The sequence below is a fragment of the Mercenaria mercenaria genome, chromosome 8 (assembly GCF_021730395.1).
Source record: "Mercenaria mercenaria strain notata chromosome 8, MADL_Memer_1, whole genome shotgun sequence".
NCBI classification, from domain to species: domain Eukaryota; kingdom Metazoa; phylum Mollusca; class Bivalvia; order Venerida; family Veneridae; genus Mercenaria; species Mercenaria mercenaria.
The window spans coordinates 42,654,738-42,673,196 of NC_069368.1; the positions used below are offsets into that span (position 1 = coordinate 42,654,738).

At 35.2% G+C, this 18,459-nt stretch overlaps 1 protein-coding gene across 1 annotated transcript in view; it reads left to right on the forward strand.

Annotated features, from left to right (window-relative positions):
- LOC123565392 (CST complex subunit CTC1-like) overlaps positions 1 to 18,459 on the forward strand; it is an 85,764-nt gene that overhangs the window by 24,629 nt on the left and 42,676 nt on the right. Inside the window, exon 4 of the mRNA XM_053549124.1 lies at positions 9,645 to 9,739. Coding sequence (XP_053405099.1) covers positions 9,645 to 9,739 — 95 coding nt within the window. The remainder of the gene's footprint in view (positions 1 to 9,644; positions 9,740 to 18,459) is intronic.

An 18,459-nucleotide genomic window follows, 5' to 3' on the forward strand; every position in this document is an offset into this window, starting at 1 on the left:
AATTACCTCCCTTTATTTCAAACTAAAATTGGTATATCTCCGTAACTAATGAAGATACTGATCTGAAATTTCATTTATGGCAACAGATTTATTTGGCAGATCCTTCTTTTGTTCACTTACAATAATTTTCTTTTAATTACTTCCCTTTTACGTTACTATAAATAGCTTATTTTTAGTAACTTTTTTATTATTGGCCGTAGAGAAAAATCGAGACCACTTTTCAACATGGATGGTACCTCCAATTTTTAGGTGTATTTTGACATATCTGTACCCTGTAAGAATTTTTTTTCTTTTTGGTTAAATTTCTTCCCTTTGTTGTTTCTGTCCTTTGGACTTAGATATTTTTTCTGAGGACCTTCTTGTCCCCAAGTGCAATGATAACAGGTGAGCGATATAGGGCCATCATGGCCCTCTTGTTTTATATTAAGATTAACTTCCCTTAGTTGTTACTATAAATAACTCTTATATTGTAACTTTTTTATAATAGACCATAGGGAAAAAAACAAGACCACTTTTCTGTGGTACAACATAGATGTTACTTTCAAATTTTAGGTGTATTTTAAGGTCTCTCTACCTGGTAAAGAATTTTTTTTGTGGACTTAGGAAAACAAAAGACTTACAATGATTACTAAACAACCACGAAATTAAAATTCATTTGCAATACAGCAGCTAGAGTAAAAAAATTTGCTGTGACGGGCATATATTGTGACATTCTGGCACTCTTGTTGTATTTGGAAATTAGTTCAGTTTTTGTACAAGTTTAAGTTTTGTCAAAACTATTTAACATGTGGCTTTGAAACTTTGACCACTTGCTTATCATCATGATCTCCATATGTAGGCAGGAGTTTATAACTCTGTCAACTATTTCAGCTAAATTATGGCCCTTTTTTAACATGGAAATCAGTTAGATATTTTTTACCAGTCCATATCCACGCCATGTACCCGGATAATCCTAACTCTGTTCAGCAACCCTAACTCAGTGCCAACATGGCTGACAGAAAGACGATGTATGTAGTTAATTTCCTGGTCTTTTTTCGTGTTTTTATGTGAGTATGTAAAACTTTTGATAGTCATAATATCCTGTATTGATAACATGTTTTGTGTACTAAATATTTCAATCGAAATGTCACATTATGTGGCTGGAATTCATTAAAATTGTACTCAAAAAAGGTCTTTTTATGTTTCTAACTGTTTTAAAGTACCAGAAATTGCAGTAAGACCTTGCTTATTAAATGTATTAGTTCCATAAATATCTCTTTGACAATGTTTAACAGTACCAAAGTTTGAAATCGATTTTTATAGCTTAAAAATTGTATTGATTATGAGGTGGGTTTAAATTTGCGGATAATTCCTAACTGGTATAGGAAACAATGCTGGATAAATACGATCTTAGAATGGATAAACACCTAACCAAACGAAAACGGCTGTTCGTCTGTGCTTTTTAGCTCACCTGTCACATAGTAACAAGGTGAGCTTTTGTGATCACCCTTCGTCCGTCGTCAGTCCGTGCATCCGTGCGTCAACAATTTCGTGTCTGCACGATAGTGGTTTCATTTATGATTTTATTTTAACCAAACTTGCACACAACTTGTATCACCATAAGATCTCCATTCCTTTCTTGAACTGGCCAGATCCCTCTATGGGTTCCAGAGTTATGGCCCCTGAAAGGGCCAAAATCAGCTATTTTGACCTTGTCTGCACAATAGCAGCTTTATTTATGATTTGATTTTTACCAAACTGGCACACAACTTGTATCACTATAAGATCTCGGTTCCTTTCTTGAACTGGTCAGATCCCATTATGGGTTCCAGAGTTATGGCCCCAGAAAGGGCCAAAATCAGCTATTTTGACCTTGTCTGCACAATAGCAGCTTCATTTATGATTTGATTTTTACCAAACTGGCACACAATTTGTATCACCATAAGATCTTGGTTCCTTTCTTGAACTGGGCAGAACCCGTTATGGGTTCCAGAGTTATGGCCCCTGAAAGGGCCAAAATTAGCTATTTTGACCTTGTCTGCACAATAGCAATTTCATTTATGATTTGATTTGAACCAAACTTGCACACAACTTGTATCACCATAAGATCTTGCTTCCTTTCTTGAACTGGCCATATCCCATAAAAGGTTCCAGAGTTATGGCCCCTGAAAGGGCCAAAACTAGCTATTTTGACCTTGTCTGCACAATAGCTATTTCATTTATGATTTGATTTTAACCAAACTTGCACACAACTTGTATCACCACAAGATCTTGGTTCCTTTCTTGAACTGGCCAGAGACCATCATAGGTTCCAGAGTTTTGGCCCCTTAAAGGTCCAAAATTGGCTATTTTGGCTTTTGCAGCATATAGAGACTTCATATATGGTTTTATTTGATACAAACTTCCAAAATCTCTTCAACAACAATAAATCTTGGATTCCATGACAAATTAGATCCAATCGTAGGTTCCAGAGTTATTTTATATCTGATTACCTCCCCTGATTGTAATCAAAATGATTTATATCAGTAAGTTCTTATAGGACTTATTTGAAATTTCATTATTGTTATTAGTTGGACTGAGTCAATCAGGGTAGATAACTATGGACTGATTTTATGTCAAATTACCTCCCTTTATTTCAAATTAAAATGGGTATATCTCCGTAACTAATGAAGATACTGATCTGAAATTTCATTTATGTCAACAGATTTATTTGGCAGATCCTTCTTTTGTTCACTTACAATAATTTTTTTCGTAATTACTTCCCTTTTACGTTACTATAAATAGCTTATTTTTAGTAACTTTTTTATTATTGGCCGTAGGGAAAAACCGAGACCACTTTTCTGTGGTACAACATGGATGGTACCTCCAATTTTTAGGTTGTTATATATGTAATATCTGTACCTTGTAAGAATTTTTTTTCTTTTTGGTTAAATTTCTTCATTTTGTTGTTCCTGTCCTTTGGACTTAGATATTTTTTCTGAGGACCTTCTTGTCCTCAAGTGCTATGATAACAGGTGAGCGATATAGGGCCATCATGGCCCTCTTGTTTATGGGCTGTTGATGCTCGAAGTTCTTTGATCTACCCACCCCTGCAGGGATGTGGGATTCCTATGTCCAACTCGTGATTTTTTGCCGGCGGACAAGTGCATTTTTCATTCTGTGTGTCCACGGACAAGCATACTTTTTCAGGTATAAAATGAGAAAACATAAAATATCATTTAGATTGTGTGTTGCTTCAAGTGTATGGAGGTGATAAAGATAATGGGTTCTTTGACTAGGTCTCGCACACACTGTAACTTGGTGACTATGATAAAATATCAGAAAAGATTTAGATACAAGCAGATTTATTTAACGTCGGAAAAGTATAAACATATAACACTAGCTTAAAGCTATTTTCCGACAAACACAGTCATGTAAATAAGCTCAACATAAGTAAAACAGCTGTAATAAAATGCAAATATGTTAAAGCACATTAAATCAAATAAAGCATCTGGCTCTAAGTAGATAAGAAACAAATCACAAATTATCACATACATGTTACAGCGCATTAAAACAAAATAGCACATAGGTACTAGCAAATAAAAGGAAAAAGTAATTTACCACATACAGATTTAGCACATTTAAAGCAACATAAAAGAATTAGCTGACACTACACAAAAATAAGAAGAGTCACATTTTACAACATGCATTTAAAAAAAAACATAAAAGAAGAAATCATATACATGCTAAAGGGAACATAAGAACTACTTAAAGTAGCTGAAGAAAAATATTTGCATCATTAGCATATAGCGTTCTGTTACTAAAACTAAAAAAGGAAAACAAGGGTTACACACAGAGAACTAAAAGGACATTTAAAGACATCAGAAACGTAAACAACTTTAAAAAAATATTATGACAAGTGTGTAAGTAGAATTCCAACTGCTGAGACGATAAGTCACTGTCAAAGGAAATATTTGACCCAGTAGTCAGCCAAATTAAAATCAAAAGCACACAGAGATCGTAAGAATGACTAAAACAAGTCGGAACGTTTTAAGAGTCTTTCTCTGAATTCATCTGGCTTTGCACCATTGCATGGGCAGTGTTTCGGGCATGACCTCAAAAGATCCCTAACACTGCTTACGCGATTTCAGACTTTTATAAACGTTAAAAGGCGAATATTTCAACAGCTTATTTTTTACCACAGTTACTGTGATATGCTTTTCTTTTCATTGTCCTAAATAAAGAACTCGATCTCCAGTCTATTTGCGCTTTCATGAAGGACAAGTGAAAAATGTAAGGATACCCACACCCCTGTCCCGTCAGTCCATGCATCACTCCCCCCACCCCACTACACCACACACACATACTTTTCTTCCCTATTTACCATCTGAAAAATATCATATTTAACAATTAATCATAAATCTAATCCCATTTAAACAATATCAGAAATATTCCATTAACACCTCTATAAAAATATCGTGTGTGTGTGTGTGTGTGTGTGTGTGTGTGTGTGTGTGTGTGTGTGTGTGAGAGAGAGAGAGAGAGAGAGAGAGAGAGGGTTTTGGACTACAGAACTTCGAACATCGGTGGTATTAAATAATTTCTTATATAAATATAATAATTTTGACTTTTATACTGAGTTATTTTTTAGGGTTTATCCAGATTTTTCCAAACATTGCTATTTGCATAATATTAAAATTATGAAAAAATGTTTGACTGTAGTGGGCATACATATAACATCTTGTAAAATTAATGATAAAGTTTGAAGACAAGCTTATAAAGTAATGTTTACAATAATCAGACCATGTACATGTCAACTCATTCATTTCTATAGAATACTAGTCAGTTAGGTGTTTATCCGACACGCATTTTCGTGTAAGTTAGTTTTTTATCCATTCCTCATGTAAACTGAGTTCGGTTTTTATCAAATCAAAGTTAGGTTTTTATCCCTTTTCTCGCTGCCAGTACATTTGAACATGTATTGTGTCAGCATGTAGAGGGTTAACAACATAGTGTAAAAGGGCCTTTAAAGCAGTATATCTTTGCTTTCAAACAACAAAATAGTCAAGGCATCAAAAGCATAGAAGTATTTTTAAAGATTTTTTGTAAAAGTTTTCATTGAAAAAGTTGCCTTGTTCGTCGTTTTTCCACCTGAAAACACAAGGGTTGATATATTTAACATGATACATTTTGAAATAAATATACACTTGATCGATGGAGATAGATATAACAACAGAAACATTCCTTTATACATCGTAATTACACAGAAAACAAAGTTGTATCGGCTTTACACCCGCTATGTTGGCACTGAGTTAGGGTCGCTGAACAGAGTTAAGATTATCCGGGTACATGGCGTGATATCGCTTAGACTGTTTGTCATATGGCTTTGAAATTTTAACCACTGCTTTACCATCATAGTCTGCATAATGTAGGCAAGGCTTAATAACTAGGATAAGGACTAGGAAAAGGACTTAAGCACAGTTGTGGCCCTTTTTGGACACAGAAATTACTGGTAGTTAAGTTTAACAAACCATTCCATATTTTGGCTAAACTGTTTCAAATATGGCTTTGAAACTTTGAACACTTGCTTACCATCATGGCCACACATTGCCATATAGTGAAAGACTTATCCAAATCCACAAAGACAGGTACATTTTTTGTCATATCTATTTCTATATGCCTGAAGGAACGTATTATGTAGTACCCCCAGTGTCCGTCTGTCCATACCTCTGTTAGAAATTTTGTGTCCGCTCTGTAACTCTTGGACCCCTTAAAGGATTTCAAAGAAACTTGACACAAATGTTTACTACACCGAGATGACATACAGAGCACATGTTTTGGATGTCTCACTTCAAGGTCAAGGTCACACTAAGAGGTTAAAGGTCATGCCTGTACCTAGTAAGGATTTTTTATGGACTTTTTAAGCTCATCTGAGCCAAAGGCTCATGGTGAGCTTTTTGTGACAGCTCAGTGTCGTCCGTCATCAGTCATGCGTCAGGCAACATTTTCTAAAAGAATCTTCTTGAAAACCACTGGGCAGAATCACACCAAACTTCACAAGGATCCTTGGGAGGTCCGCTTTCAAAATTGTTCAAAGAATTTAATTCCATGCTGCGTGAGTGAGAACTCTGTTTGCCCAGTGGCAACCAAAATGAAAAACTTAAAAAAACTTCTTGTCCAAAACTGCCAGGCATAGAGCCTTGATATTTGGCATGTGTTATTTGGTGTGTCATATTGCCTGGTGGATCTCTAACAAGTTTGTTCAAGTTATGCCCCTGAGGTGAAAAGAGGCCCCACCCTGAGGGGTCACTTGTTATAATTATGAGTTATATAGGAAAAAATACTTTAAAATTATAAGGTCATATTTCCTAGACTGTTGAATTATAATAACCTGATGACCCAAGCGATTAGGGATAACTTGACTGTGACCTTGACCTACTATCTTGTTTTTTTAGCTCACCTGAGCACACAGTACTTGGGGTGAGCTATTGTGATTGCTCACCGTCCGGCCGTCCGGCATCTGTCCACACTTTCCTTTAAACAACATCTCCCCCTAAACCACCAGGTCAATTTTGCTGAAACTTCACAAGGATGTTCCATGGATGGTCCTCTTTAAAAATTGTTCAAAGAGTTTAATTCCATACTGAACTCTGGTTGCCATGGCAACCGAAAGGAAAAACTTTAAAAATCTTCTTCTCAAAAACCAGGAGCCTAGAGCTTAGATATTTGGTGTGAAACATCGCCTAGTGGACCTCTACCAAATTTGTTTAAATCATGACCCCAGGGTCAAAATTGACCCCACCCCAGGGGTCACTTAATTTTACATAGAAAAATCTTAAAAATCTTCTTCTCGAAAACCAGAAGCCCTAGAGCTTAGATATTTGACATGTAGCATTGCCTAGTGGACCTCTACTAAAGTTGTTCAAATCATGAACCGGGGGTCAAAATTGACACCCCCGCCCCAGGGATCACTTGATTTTACATATGAAAATCTTCAAAAAATTTCTTAAAATAAACCAGAAGGCCTAGAGCTTAGATAATTCACATGTAGCATTGCCTAGTGGACCTCTACAAAATTTGTTCAAATCATGACCCCTGGGGTCAAAATTGACCCCGCCCCAGGGGTCACTTGATTTTACATAGGAAATTCTTTAAAAATCTTCTTCTCAAAAAGCAGAAGTCCTAGAGCTTAGATATATGACATGTAGCATTGCCTAGTGGATTTCTACTAAAGTTGTTCAAATTATGACCCTGGAGTCAAAATTGACCCCGCCCTGGGGGTCACTTGATTTTACATATGAAAATCTTCAAAAATTGTCTTAAAATAAACCAGAATGCATAGAGCTTAGATATTTCACATGTAGCATTGCCTAGTGGACCTCTACAACATTTGTTGAAATCATGACCCTCAGGGTCAAAATTGACCCCGCCCCAAGGGTCACTTGATTTTACATAGGAAAATTTTCAAAAAATTTCTAAAAATAAACCAATAGGCCTAGATCTTAGATATTTGACCTGTAGCATTGCCTAGTAGAATTCTACAAAATTTATTCAAATCATGACCCCCGGGGTCAAATTGACCCCGCCCCATGGGGTTACTTGATTGTACATAGAAAAATCTTCAAAATTTTCTAAAAATAAACCAGAAGGCCTAGAGCTTAGATATTTGACATGTAGCATTGCCTAGTGGACCTCTACAAAACTTGTTCACATCTTAACCCCCCAGGGTCAAATTGACCCAGCCCTAGGGGTTACTTGATTGTACATAGGGAAATCTTCATAAGTTTGGTTAAAATAAACCAGAAAGCCTAGGTCTTAGATATTCGATATGTTACATTGCCTATTAGACTTCTATAAAGTTTGTTCAAATCATGACCCCCGGGGTAAAATTGGCCCAGCCCCAGGGGTTACTTGATTGTACATTGGAAAATTTTCCAAAAAATTTCTAAAAATCATCAGTTTGACATTTGAAACATATAGCTCATAATATTACTCTGGTGAGCGATCCAGGGTCGTCATGACCCTCTTGTTTAAGATACAGCCTTGAAATTTTGATGACATGTCAATTTACACACCAGTCTTTCAGTGACCATGAATGTGACCTACTGACCTACTTTCTAATATTTTAGTATCAGTTTGCCATTTGAAACATATGGCTCATATTACTCATGTGAGTGATTCAGGGTCATCATGACCCTCTTATTTGGGATTTCTCCCCTTTGTTGTTCATGTTCTTTGGGATTCAACAATCAGGTTCTTTTAATTTTGCTCCCATTCTCTGATGTAACCCTATGAGTGTATATTGCCCCGCTTGGCGGAGCTCTTGTGTTTCCTTTGTTGGAAAATCCCTGGTAATATTTTGACTCCATACTTCCATCAATTCTTTGAATAGTTGAGCTCGTTTTCAACAGACAGCTCTTGTCCTTTGTGCGATCAAGCCTGTCTTGGATTGTCATATGAGGAAGATATCCAGCTGGCTTGAAAAAGGTTAAAAGTTCTACTCAGATGCTAGTCTGTGTTTAAAATAATATCAGGATGCACGTCTGGGGTTTTCCTTCACAGTTAAAGCTGGGAAGCATGCCTAGTGTCTTCTTCCACAGTTAAAGGTGGGAAGCATGCCTGGTGTCTTCTTCCACAGTTAAAGCTGGGAAGCATGCCTGGTGTCTTCCCTTAGTTGTTACTATAAATAACTTATATTATTGTAACATTTTTATAATTGACCATAGGGAAAAACAAGACCACTTTTCTGTGGTACAACATGGATGTTACTTTCCAATTTTAGGTGTATTTTAAGATATCTCTACCTGGTAAGGAGTTTTTTTTATGGACTTAGAAAAATAAAAGAATTACAATAATTTCTAAAAAAAAACATTGTAAACAACTACAAAATTAAAATTCCATTTGCAAATACAGGTGCTAGTGTAAAGAAATTTGCTGTGACGGGCGTATATTGTGACATTCTGGCACTCTTGTTGGACTTAGAAAATCCTGGTTAAAGTTTTTTGTGCAAGTAGGGCCTACATATAGCTACTTATAGATCTGAAACTTATTTTTTCTTTTTCTAGATCAATTACCAACCTCACTAGTTCAAAGTAAACTTATTTTTTCTTTTTCTAGATCAATTACCAACCTCACTAGGTCAAGTACCATAACTCTGACATGTGTTTTGGACAAATTATGCCCCCTTTTGGACTTAAAAATTCGGGTTAAAGTTTTGCAAAACAAAAGACTTACAATGATTACTAAACAACCACAAAATTGAAATTCCATTTGCAAATACAGCTGCTAGAGTAAAGAAATTTGCTGTGACAGGCGTATATTGTGACATTCTGGCACTCTTGTTCCCTGTTAGCTTTCCATTCCTTCTTTTTACAGTAGCCATATAGAAAAACATCGTAGCTATACTGTTCATGAAAATTAATAAAATTTAGCAGTAAACCACCTCACCACTGAATAATTCTTTCTTCCACATCTTTAAAACGCCTGATGTGGACCACGACTAAACTGTTCTTCAAAGCTTTCCCCAAAATGAATACTTTCAGACACTAACTTGCCAGGAACTTTAGCCTTCAATTATAATATGCCCGGCGGGCGGATTGGCCATGTCTAACATGGCTCTTGTTTAAAAAAAGAATTGAATTGTTACAAGAAAAAATGTACTTATCAGGCAATATTTTGTTTTCCAGGTTAACAGATAAGTTTGTCAGCTTTGAAGGTTGGATTATAAACAAAACATTAGTGAAGCCAGGATTTGGTCCTAAATCTTTTTCTAAAGATATAGGTATGTCTAATATTCTATCTGTCTCAGTAAAGGCTATGACTGGGTCTTTTATAGAGTTTAATTTAGTGTAATGCTGATCTATTTAACTCGCCCAATTTTCCTCTATTCTGTACCAATATTTGCTTGTTCTTCAAACGAGAGTAAGTTTCCTTCTTTCAAGTCATCATTGGGAACATTTTGTTAATCTGCTGCCACCAGTGGTGTTGGGTTATAGCAATGGTCTACTTCCATTCTTTCATCCTGCCGTCTGTACATAACATTGCTCTGTATCTCCTAAACCCCTTGAAGGATTTTCATAAAACTTTGGACAAATTATGGGAATGCCCCTGGCAGAAGGGGGGATGGGCAGCATCCAGAAACTTTGTATGGAGCATTTCTTCTTTATGCATGGAGGAATTTTGATATTTCACAAATCTCCACCACCTTGAGATCATAAATGTTGGTCCTTTTAACAGCTGGCAAGCTTGACATGTTGCCCGTCTGTATATAATTTTTATTGCCTGAGGGAAAAATTGAGACCACTTTTCTGTGGTACAACATGCATATTACAGCCAATTTTTAGATGTATATTGACCTTTAGCTTCAGATCAAAACTGAAAACACATTTGTATAGACAGTTTCATAAACAATGAGTGTGGTCTTGTTGAATACAAAATATCTGTAGTGATATAAAAAAAAGTATATACCTGGTATTTTGGAACGTAATTCTATTCATTCCGTAAAGTACCGTTATATATTCCTGGTATCTTAGAACTTTCTTTTGTTATTCAGAGTTTATATATAATATATATGTGTCTAAATCTAAGTTCTAGAATTCCGTTCATATTTTGAATATATATGTTTTAAATGTGTGTTATGTAATTGTAAAGCGCAATAGAATATATAGGAGCGAAATATTTCAAATATCTGCGGCGATTTCAGCTGCCAGACAAAATGATAAAAACCAGGAACATGTCTGCTATCCGGAATGAAATCACTTGGGATAACTGAAATATTTCGCTCGTATAGACTTGTACTGTGCATTTCAAAGCAATTTATTGGGTCAGTTTAGTATTTATGGAAGGCTTTAAATGTTTCGGAGGTGCAATCGGGCCGGCGGCTGCAAGTGTATAAACTCTGATTTTGAAATGTTCTACAAGTTTGCCAAGTAGCTTCCCATAGCATTACGCTCACGTAGTTCACCTTTTCAATGTATGACGTACCATTTGGGTCAAAAGTCTGAAATCGCTCGAGCGGTACCATAATACACGGTAAGCGTGTAAATTTACACGCTCACCGTGTAAATTTATACGTTAAGCGTGTTTTTTACACGGTTAGCGTATAAAATACACGCTCAACGTGTATTTTCGTTGACCCGATTCCTAATTTAGAATTCGAGCGAATAGACCAATCAAAACTTAGTTTAGAACTGCAAAAATTGACTGCATTCACAGCGGACCAGTAGTATGGTCGTCTTCTGTATCAATATGAAAAGAATGCATACAGCAGTAGTTTCTTAAATGAGTGTATATTATTAAATGGGAAATAATTTACAACTAAAAACAAATGGAGAATAATTTCATTGAAGAAATTGATAATATTTATTTCCGGGTAGCCAACGACCGGCTGCGCGAAGTCCCAGTTATGTATATGATGTGTACCTGTAGCTAACAAACTTACACTGAAAGGGATAATAATTTATAACTACAGCAAAATGGAGAATTATTTCATTGGCGAAATGGATAATATTTATTTCTGGGTAGCCAACGACTGGCTACGCGAAGTCCCGGTTATTTATTTGATGCGTAACTGTTACTAACAAACTTAAATAAAATTGATAATAATTTATAACTACATCGAAATGGAGAATAATTTCATTGACGAAATGGATAATATTTATTTCTGGGTAGCCGACGACCGGCCGCGCGAACATCCTGTAATATTTATCATGCGTACCTGTAACTAACAAAGTTATTACTGAAATGAATAATAATTTATAACTAAAACGAAATAGAGAATAACTTCATTCACGAAATGGATAATATTTATTTCTGGGTAGCCGGCAACCGGCCGCGCGAAGCCTAGAAAATGTTAAATCATATTTTATTGCTTATTACTGTTTACATTTATACTAACAAAAATGTACATGTACAGCCAAGAAAATAAACAAATAGGTTGGGCCACAAGTACATGTAACTAACAAACTTATTACTAAAATGGATAATAAATACAAAGAAATGGAGAATATTATTTCATAGCCGAAATGGCTAAAATTTGTATTACCTAAATGGAAAATAATTATATATGGAACATTTAAAGATCAATTATTTATACCAAAGTATTTGTCTTATTTCCTTGCTCGACCTCGCAGAACTTACAACCTGCGCAAAAAGCTTGCATAATACTTGTAATATAATTAAAAAGTTGAAAATGAAATATTCAATTAAGTCCAGCCTTTCATATTGTATCCACTTATACTAAAGTGAGGATGAATTCATTCCGTATTCAAAAATAGTAATCATCTTAAAATTGTTATCATTTCTATTGATTCTTCGAATTGAAAGTTTTTATTTGAAAATATGAAATGGCAGCGGTCAGATTTAAGAGAGAGAGAGAGAGGAGGGGGGAGGGGAGCGTGTAGCAGCAGGGAAGAGTGTTCTAGACTTGAAATCTTGTTCTATTTTTTGCGGAATTCAGCTTTATCATAATTATTCTTAAAATTACGGATAATGACTTTGCGCACGATACAGTTTCAATATGAAAATGATCCAGCATGTAAATTAAAAAATAGAAAATTATAGATTTATATTAGCAGGAAGGTCTAATACGTATCAGTTGTTCAAGACATTAGGTATTTCCCATCAGTAGTAGTTTAAGTCCTTGGTTCATATCTAACGAATTTACATTTTTTGTTACTACACGTTCATCGTTTTAAAAATAAATGTCCATTAAATTTTCAAATATATTCTTACAGATTTTAGAATACTAGATATCCTGTGAAATTTTTATTTTCGTTTCACAAGACAGCTCCGCCACGTGATATATTAATCCGTGTTCGTTCATATATAGTGGCATTGATGACCGAAGGCATTAAATGCCATCTTATATGCTTCAGTAAATTTTATGATCCGCTCTAATTAGTGAACCTCGAAAGGATTTCCTGTTCTGATAACCTAGGTGACATATGTTTTATCATGTCATTTTGCATAAAGTTACGTAATGATTTCCGGTAGATCACTTAAAACAGCAACTTCAGTGACATGGAGCCGCTCGATTCCCCCACCCCTCCCCAATTATGTACATGTCATTAAAGTCGGAGAAAAATAAATACTATTATTATTTATATATACATGTATATTATTTGAAGCTGTAGAAAAATAGATATATGATAACAAATTACATTTTAAAAAGTAAAGTACAAGTTTTATATGTGTATGATGTGTGGAATTAGACTTGAAATGCTTGTTCTTTTCTGACCAAAATAAGAATAAGCAGGCTTTTCAGGTAAGATATAATAAAAAATATACATGTCTTTAATCAAAACATATATACAGTAGAATAAATTACTTGACTGAAATCATCTTTACAGTGGCAAAACATTTCGTAATATAATGAAAATATTATGTATGTTTCCTTAAAAGTAATAATTCAATCATAAACTTTATAAATATCTTCCTTTGTAACATGTATTTTGATTGGCTAATTTATTTAAAAGTGTAACTCAAGCGAGCGATATGCGCTAAGCGTATAAATTTGTACGCTAAGCGTATATTTTACCCGGTAAACGCGTAAAAATACAGTGTGAGCGTGTACTTTTATAGATCTACCGATTGAAATACACGGTAAGCGTGTAAATTTACACGCTAACCGTGTATTATGGTATCGCTCGAGCGATTTCAGACTTTTGACCCAAACGGTACATCATATCAATGTATTATGATACTGTGACTGGATTTTTTGTCATCAATTTTTTTTTCATTTGACTAACATTATAAAAGGTTAATTGTGTGAAAAAATGGATTTTTTATATTAAACAAAAAAATATACACTGGACCCGTGCCTGTGATCTAAAATAGTATATTACATAGGGTCATGAAACATCATAGGAATATTATTCAGCATATGAAGTTAATATGCCATGGAAATTTGATCTGGAATTTTATCACTCGGACCAGAGTTATGGCCCTTGATTGTCAAAATTATGCATAAATGGGATACAAGTTAGTTTGTGTCTCTTGTATCTCAAAAAGTATCTGACCTAGAGTCATAAACATTTGGGGATTGTTAAATAGCATGTGAAGTTGTGCACCTGGTGTTCTGTTTGGAGTTCTGGTCCTTGACTTTAATAGTGAAAAATACACATAGAAGTGCTTTTGTTGCATGTATTTAAAAAAAAAAGGCTCTTAGAAACTTGAAATCAGTAGGGATAGTATCCAGCATGTGAATTTGTGCACATGAGATATTTTGGGGGGTTTTCATTTTGCTTGACCAGACTTATGGCCCTTAACTTAGTCAGATACATCTAGTTATAACAATGAGACACAGTAGATTATAAAGGCAGTTAGTTGGCATCTGTTTTATAAAATTCATAGCAAAAGGTTTTGTGAAGGAAATGAATTAAAATTGTAATATTTTTTGAGAACTTATAAACAAGTATGGTTTTGCAGTTAAATAATTAGAGAATATGTTAAATTTTACTTGGGGTCCTCCTTTTTGGCAGAGTGGTTAAGGTCACAAATCTTTGTTTCAGGCAAGAGTACATAACTCCATCAAGGATTTTAGCTGAATTATGGCCCCTTTTAACTTACAAATCTTGGTTAAGTTTTTCAAACCAGTTCATATTTTGTGTAAACTGTTTGACATACGGCTTTGAAACTTTTATCACTTGTTAATTATAACAGTCTCTATCTGTAGGCAAGAGTACATAACTCTATCAACTATTTTTGCTGAATTATTGCCCTTTTTATACTTTGAAAATGGTACAATTTTCCTACAAGTCCATATTTTGTCAAAACTATTTGACATGTGGCTTTGAAACTTTGAACACTCATTCATCGTCATGATGTCCATCTGTAGGCAAGGGGGCATCAAGCGTTTATTGAACACAGCTCCTTGTTGGACTTGGAAATTGGTTCAGTTTTTGTACAGGTCAAAGTTTTGTCAAAACTGTTTGACAGGTGTCTTTGAAACTTTGAACACTTTTTTATCATCATGATCTCCATCTGTAGGGAAGAGTTCATACCTCTGTCAACTATTTTGGCTGAATTATGGCCCTTTTTGGACTTGGAAATTGGTTTGTGGGGATTCAGGATTCAGGGAAATTACCTCCTAATGTTGGGGGTTGGCTCCCATTATAAATGTTTTCAAAACCTTAAAATGCTGCATTTTGATGGATTCTGACATGTATTTAGTTTGTGTAAGGCAGCTGAAATAATACTGTCTGACATTGTCGGGGCAATGGCTCAAGCCCAATTCATGCACACAAAATATGGGCACGGAAATTTTTGAGTACCAGTCATGTTTATATTTTGGAGGCAAGTCTATTTGGTTTTATGTTTGCCCATATCGTTCATGTTACTAAAATAGAAATGAGACTGGGTTTCATGATTATTGTGCAAAACAGACATTTATTATGTCAGAATTGTCTCAGAATTTTCTTAGTGAAAAAAACTTTCAAAAATATCTGGCCTGTAATATTTCAACACGTACATTTGTGTTCTTTTCAAAATCTGTAAATTCGAAAAACTTTAAGATTTTCTCACTTCAAACAAAGAGCTATAAAAATAAATTTTATTATACTGTAGTATTTTATACTTCATTGCTTCAAACAGTTGCATTTCAGAGTAAAAAGGGATAAATCTATAACCTAGATTCTGATTAAAGATACTTTGAAACTCTGTGTCAGTTTATAATGGGCTTTACAGATAATTAAATAAGCAGTAATTATATAGGCAATTTAGGTTTTCTCAGGAAACTGCGGTGCAAATTGGATTAAGTGTGTGCAAATTGGTTTAAGTGTCGTCTGCCGAATAACGAGTTGAAGAAAATTTGCATTGGCGTTTGAAAATGTTCTCGAAAGGTAGCCTGCCAGTTCAATGTGACTTTAATGCCAGATTAGTTAAATTGCCCAGGTTTAATTGTTGTCTTAGACAATGTCACCGGCATAGTTGACACTTGTGTGGAATACATGAGGTAATAAACAGTCCTCTTTATGGATTTTTCTACACTAGCTGACTGCAGGTGGCATAAATATTCATGCAGCTATCAAATAAAATAATTGCCAGTTCATGTTGTCAAAATGAAAAAAATAAACAGAGTTCTTAGCAACTATTCTTGGGTGTGTGGCAGGGGCAAATGAAAGAGAAAAAGGTGGAGGGATTTTGACCCCCCCCCCCCCCCCCCCCCCCCCGAATTATGGTCCTTGACTTAGTAAAGAAAATATGCATAAAAAGGCATAAAAGTTGTGTCACACAGATCTAAGAGTATATTGAATGTAGGACGTTTTGGCCAGCGGACGTTTTGGCCCGGACGTTTCGGCCTAGGATCTTTCGGCCTAGGATGTTTTGGCCAGGCATTTTTTGGGGGTAGGACGTTTTGGCCAAAAATAAATTGTGGTTCCATATCGTGCAAGATATGGTCTGGAGATTATTCTAAAGAATGTTATAGTATAAGTGAACAAATTAAACTGATACTAAAACATACTCATGGTATTTTATTTTTTATAATCTTTTTATATGTATACATATAAACATATACACATTGTATGTGTTTGTGTATGTGAAAATATTTGCCATTTACAACAAACCAAAAGAGTTATGAAAATAAATTTTATTCACAATTATTTTTTTAAAAAAGAATGATCAATTATACTGTAACATATGATAACATATTAATGTCCAAATCATAATTTGCATATTATGGAAATAATTTTGTTTTGGCCAAAACATCCTACCTCAAAAATTTTCTTGGCCAAAACATCCTAGGCCAAAAGATCCTAGGCCGAAACGTCCGGGCCAAAACGTCCGTCCTCCGAGTATATTACATAGGGTCATGAAACATCATAGGAATATTATTCAGCATGTGAAGTTATGCACATGGGATTTTGATCTGGATTTTTATCAGTCAGACCAGAGTTATGGCTCTTGCAAAATTATGCATAAATGGGATACAAGTTAGTTTGTGTCACTTGTATCTCAAAAAGTATTTGACCTAGAGTCATAAACATTTGGGGATTGTTAAATAGCATGTGAAGTTGTGCACCTGGTGTTCTGTTTGGAATTTCACACAGCCAGATTGTAGTTATGGTCCTTGACTTAGTTAAAAATACACATAAAAGTGATTTTGTTGCATATATCTTTACAAGAAAGTCTCCTAGTCATGAATTCATGTAGGAATATTATCCAGCATGTGAATTTGTGCATCTGAGTTATTTGTTTTTTCCACTTTGCTTGACCGGACTTATGGCCCTTACCGAAGTCAGTTACATCTAGTTGTAACAGTGAGACACAGTAGATTATAAAGGCAGTTAGTTGACATCGACATCTGTTTTATAAAATTCATAGCAAAAGGTTTTGTGAAGGAAATGAATTAAAATTGTAATATTTGATATATATTGAAAACTTATAAATAAGTATGGTTTTGCAATCAAATGATTATAGAATATGTTAAATTTTACTTGGGGGTCCTCCTTTTGGGCAAAGTGGTTAATGTCACAGATCTTTGTTTCAGGCAAGAGTACATAACTCCATCAAGGATTTTGGCTGAATTATGTCCCCTTTTAACTTACAAATCTTGGTTAAGTTTTTCAAGCCAGTTCATATTTTGTGTAAACTGTTTGACATATGGCTTTGAAACTTTTATCACTTGTCGATTATAACAGTCCCTATCTGTAGGCAAGAGTACATAACTCTGTCAACTATTTTGGCTGAATTATTGCCCTTTTTGGACTTCGAAAATGGTACAATTTTCCTATTAGTCCATATTTTGTCAAAACTATTTGACATGTGGCTTTGAAACTTTGAACTCGTTCATCATCATGATCTCCATCTCTAGGCAAGAGTACATAACTCTGTCAACATGGTTTGAATCATGGCCCTTTTTATTCGCCCGTTTGAAAAACGGGACATATTATGGGAATGCCCCGGGCGGGCGACGCCAACAGACTTTGTCTAGAGCTCATCTTCTTCATGCATGGGGGGATTTTGATGAAACTTGGCACAGTTGTTAACCATCATGAGACTGAGTGTCATGCGCAAGAACCAGGCCCCTAGGTCTAAGGTCAAGGTCACACTTAGAGGTCAAAGGTCAAATTCAAGAATGACTTTGTCTGGAGCATATCTTCTTCATGCACGGAGGGATTTTGATGAAACTTGGCACAGTTGTTCGAAATCATGAGACAGAGTGTCATGGGCAAGAAGCTGGTCCCTAGATCTAAGGTCAAGGTCACACTTGGAGATCAAATGTCAAATTCAAGAATGACTTTGTCCGGAGCATATCTTCTTCCTGCATGGAGGGATTATGATTTAACTTGGCACAATTGTTCACCATCATGAGACGGAATGTCATGCACAAGAAGGAGTTCCCTAGGTCTTAGGTCAAGGTCACACTTAGAGGTCAAAGGATACAAGAATGAAAACTTTGTCCGGAGCATTTCTTCTTCATGTATGGAGGGATTTTGATATAACTTGGCACAAATGTTCACCACTATGCAACAAAGTGTCATGCGCAAGAACCAGGTCTCT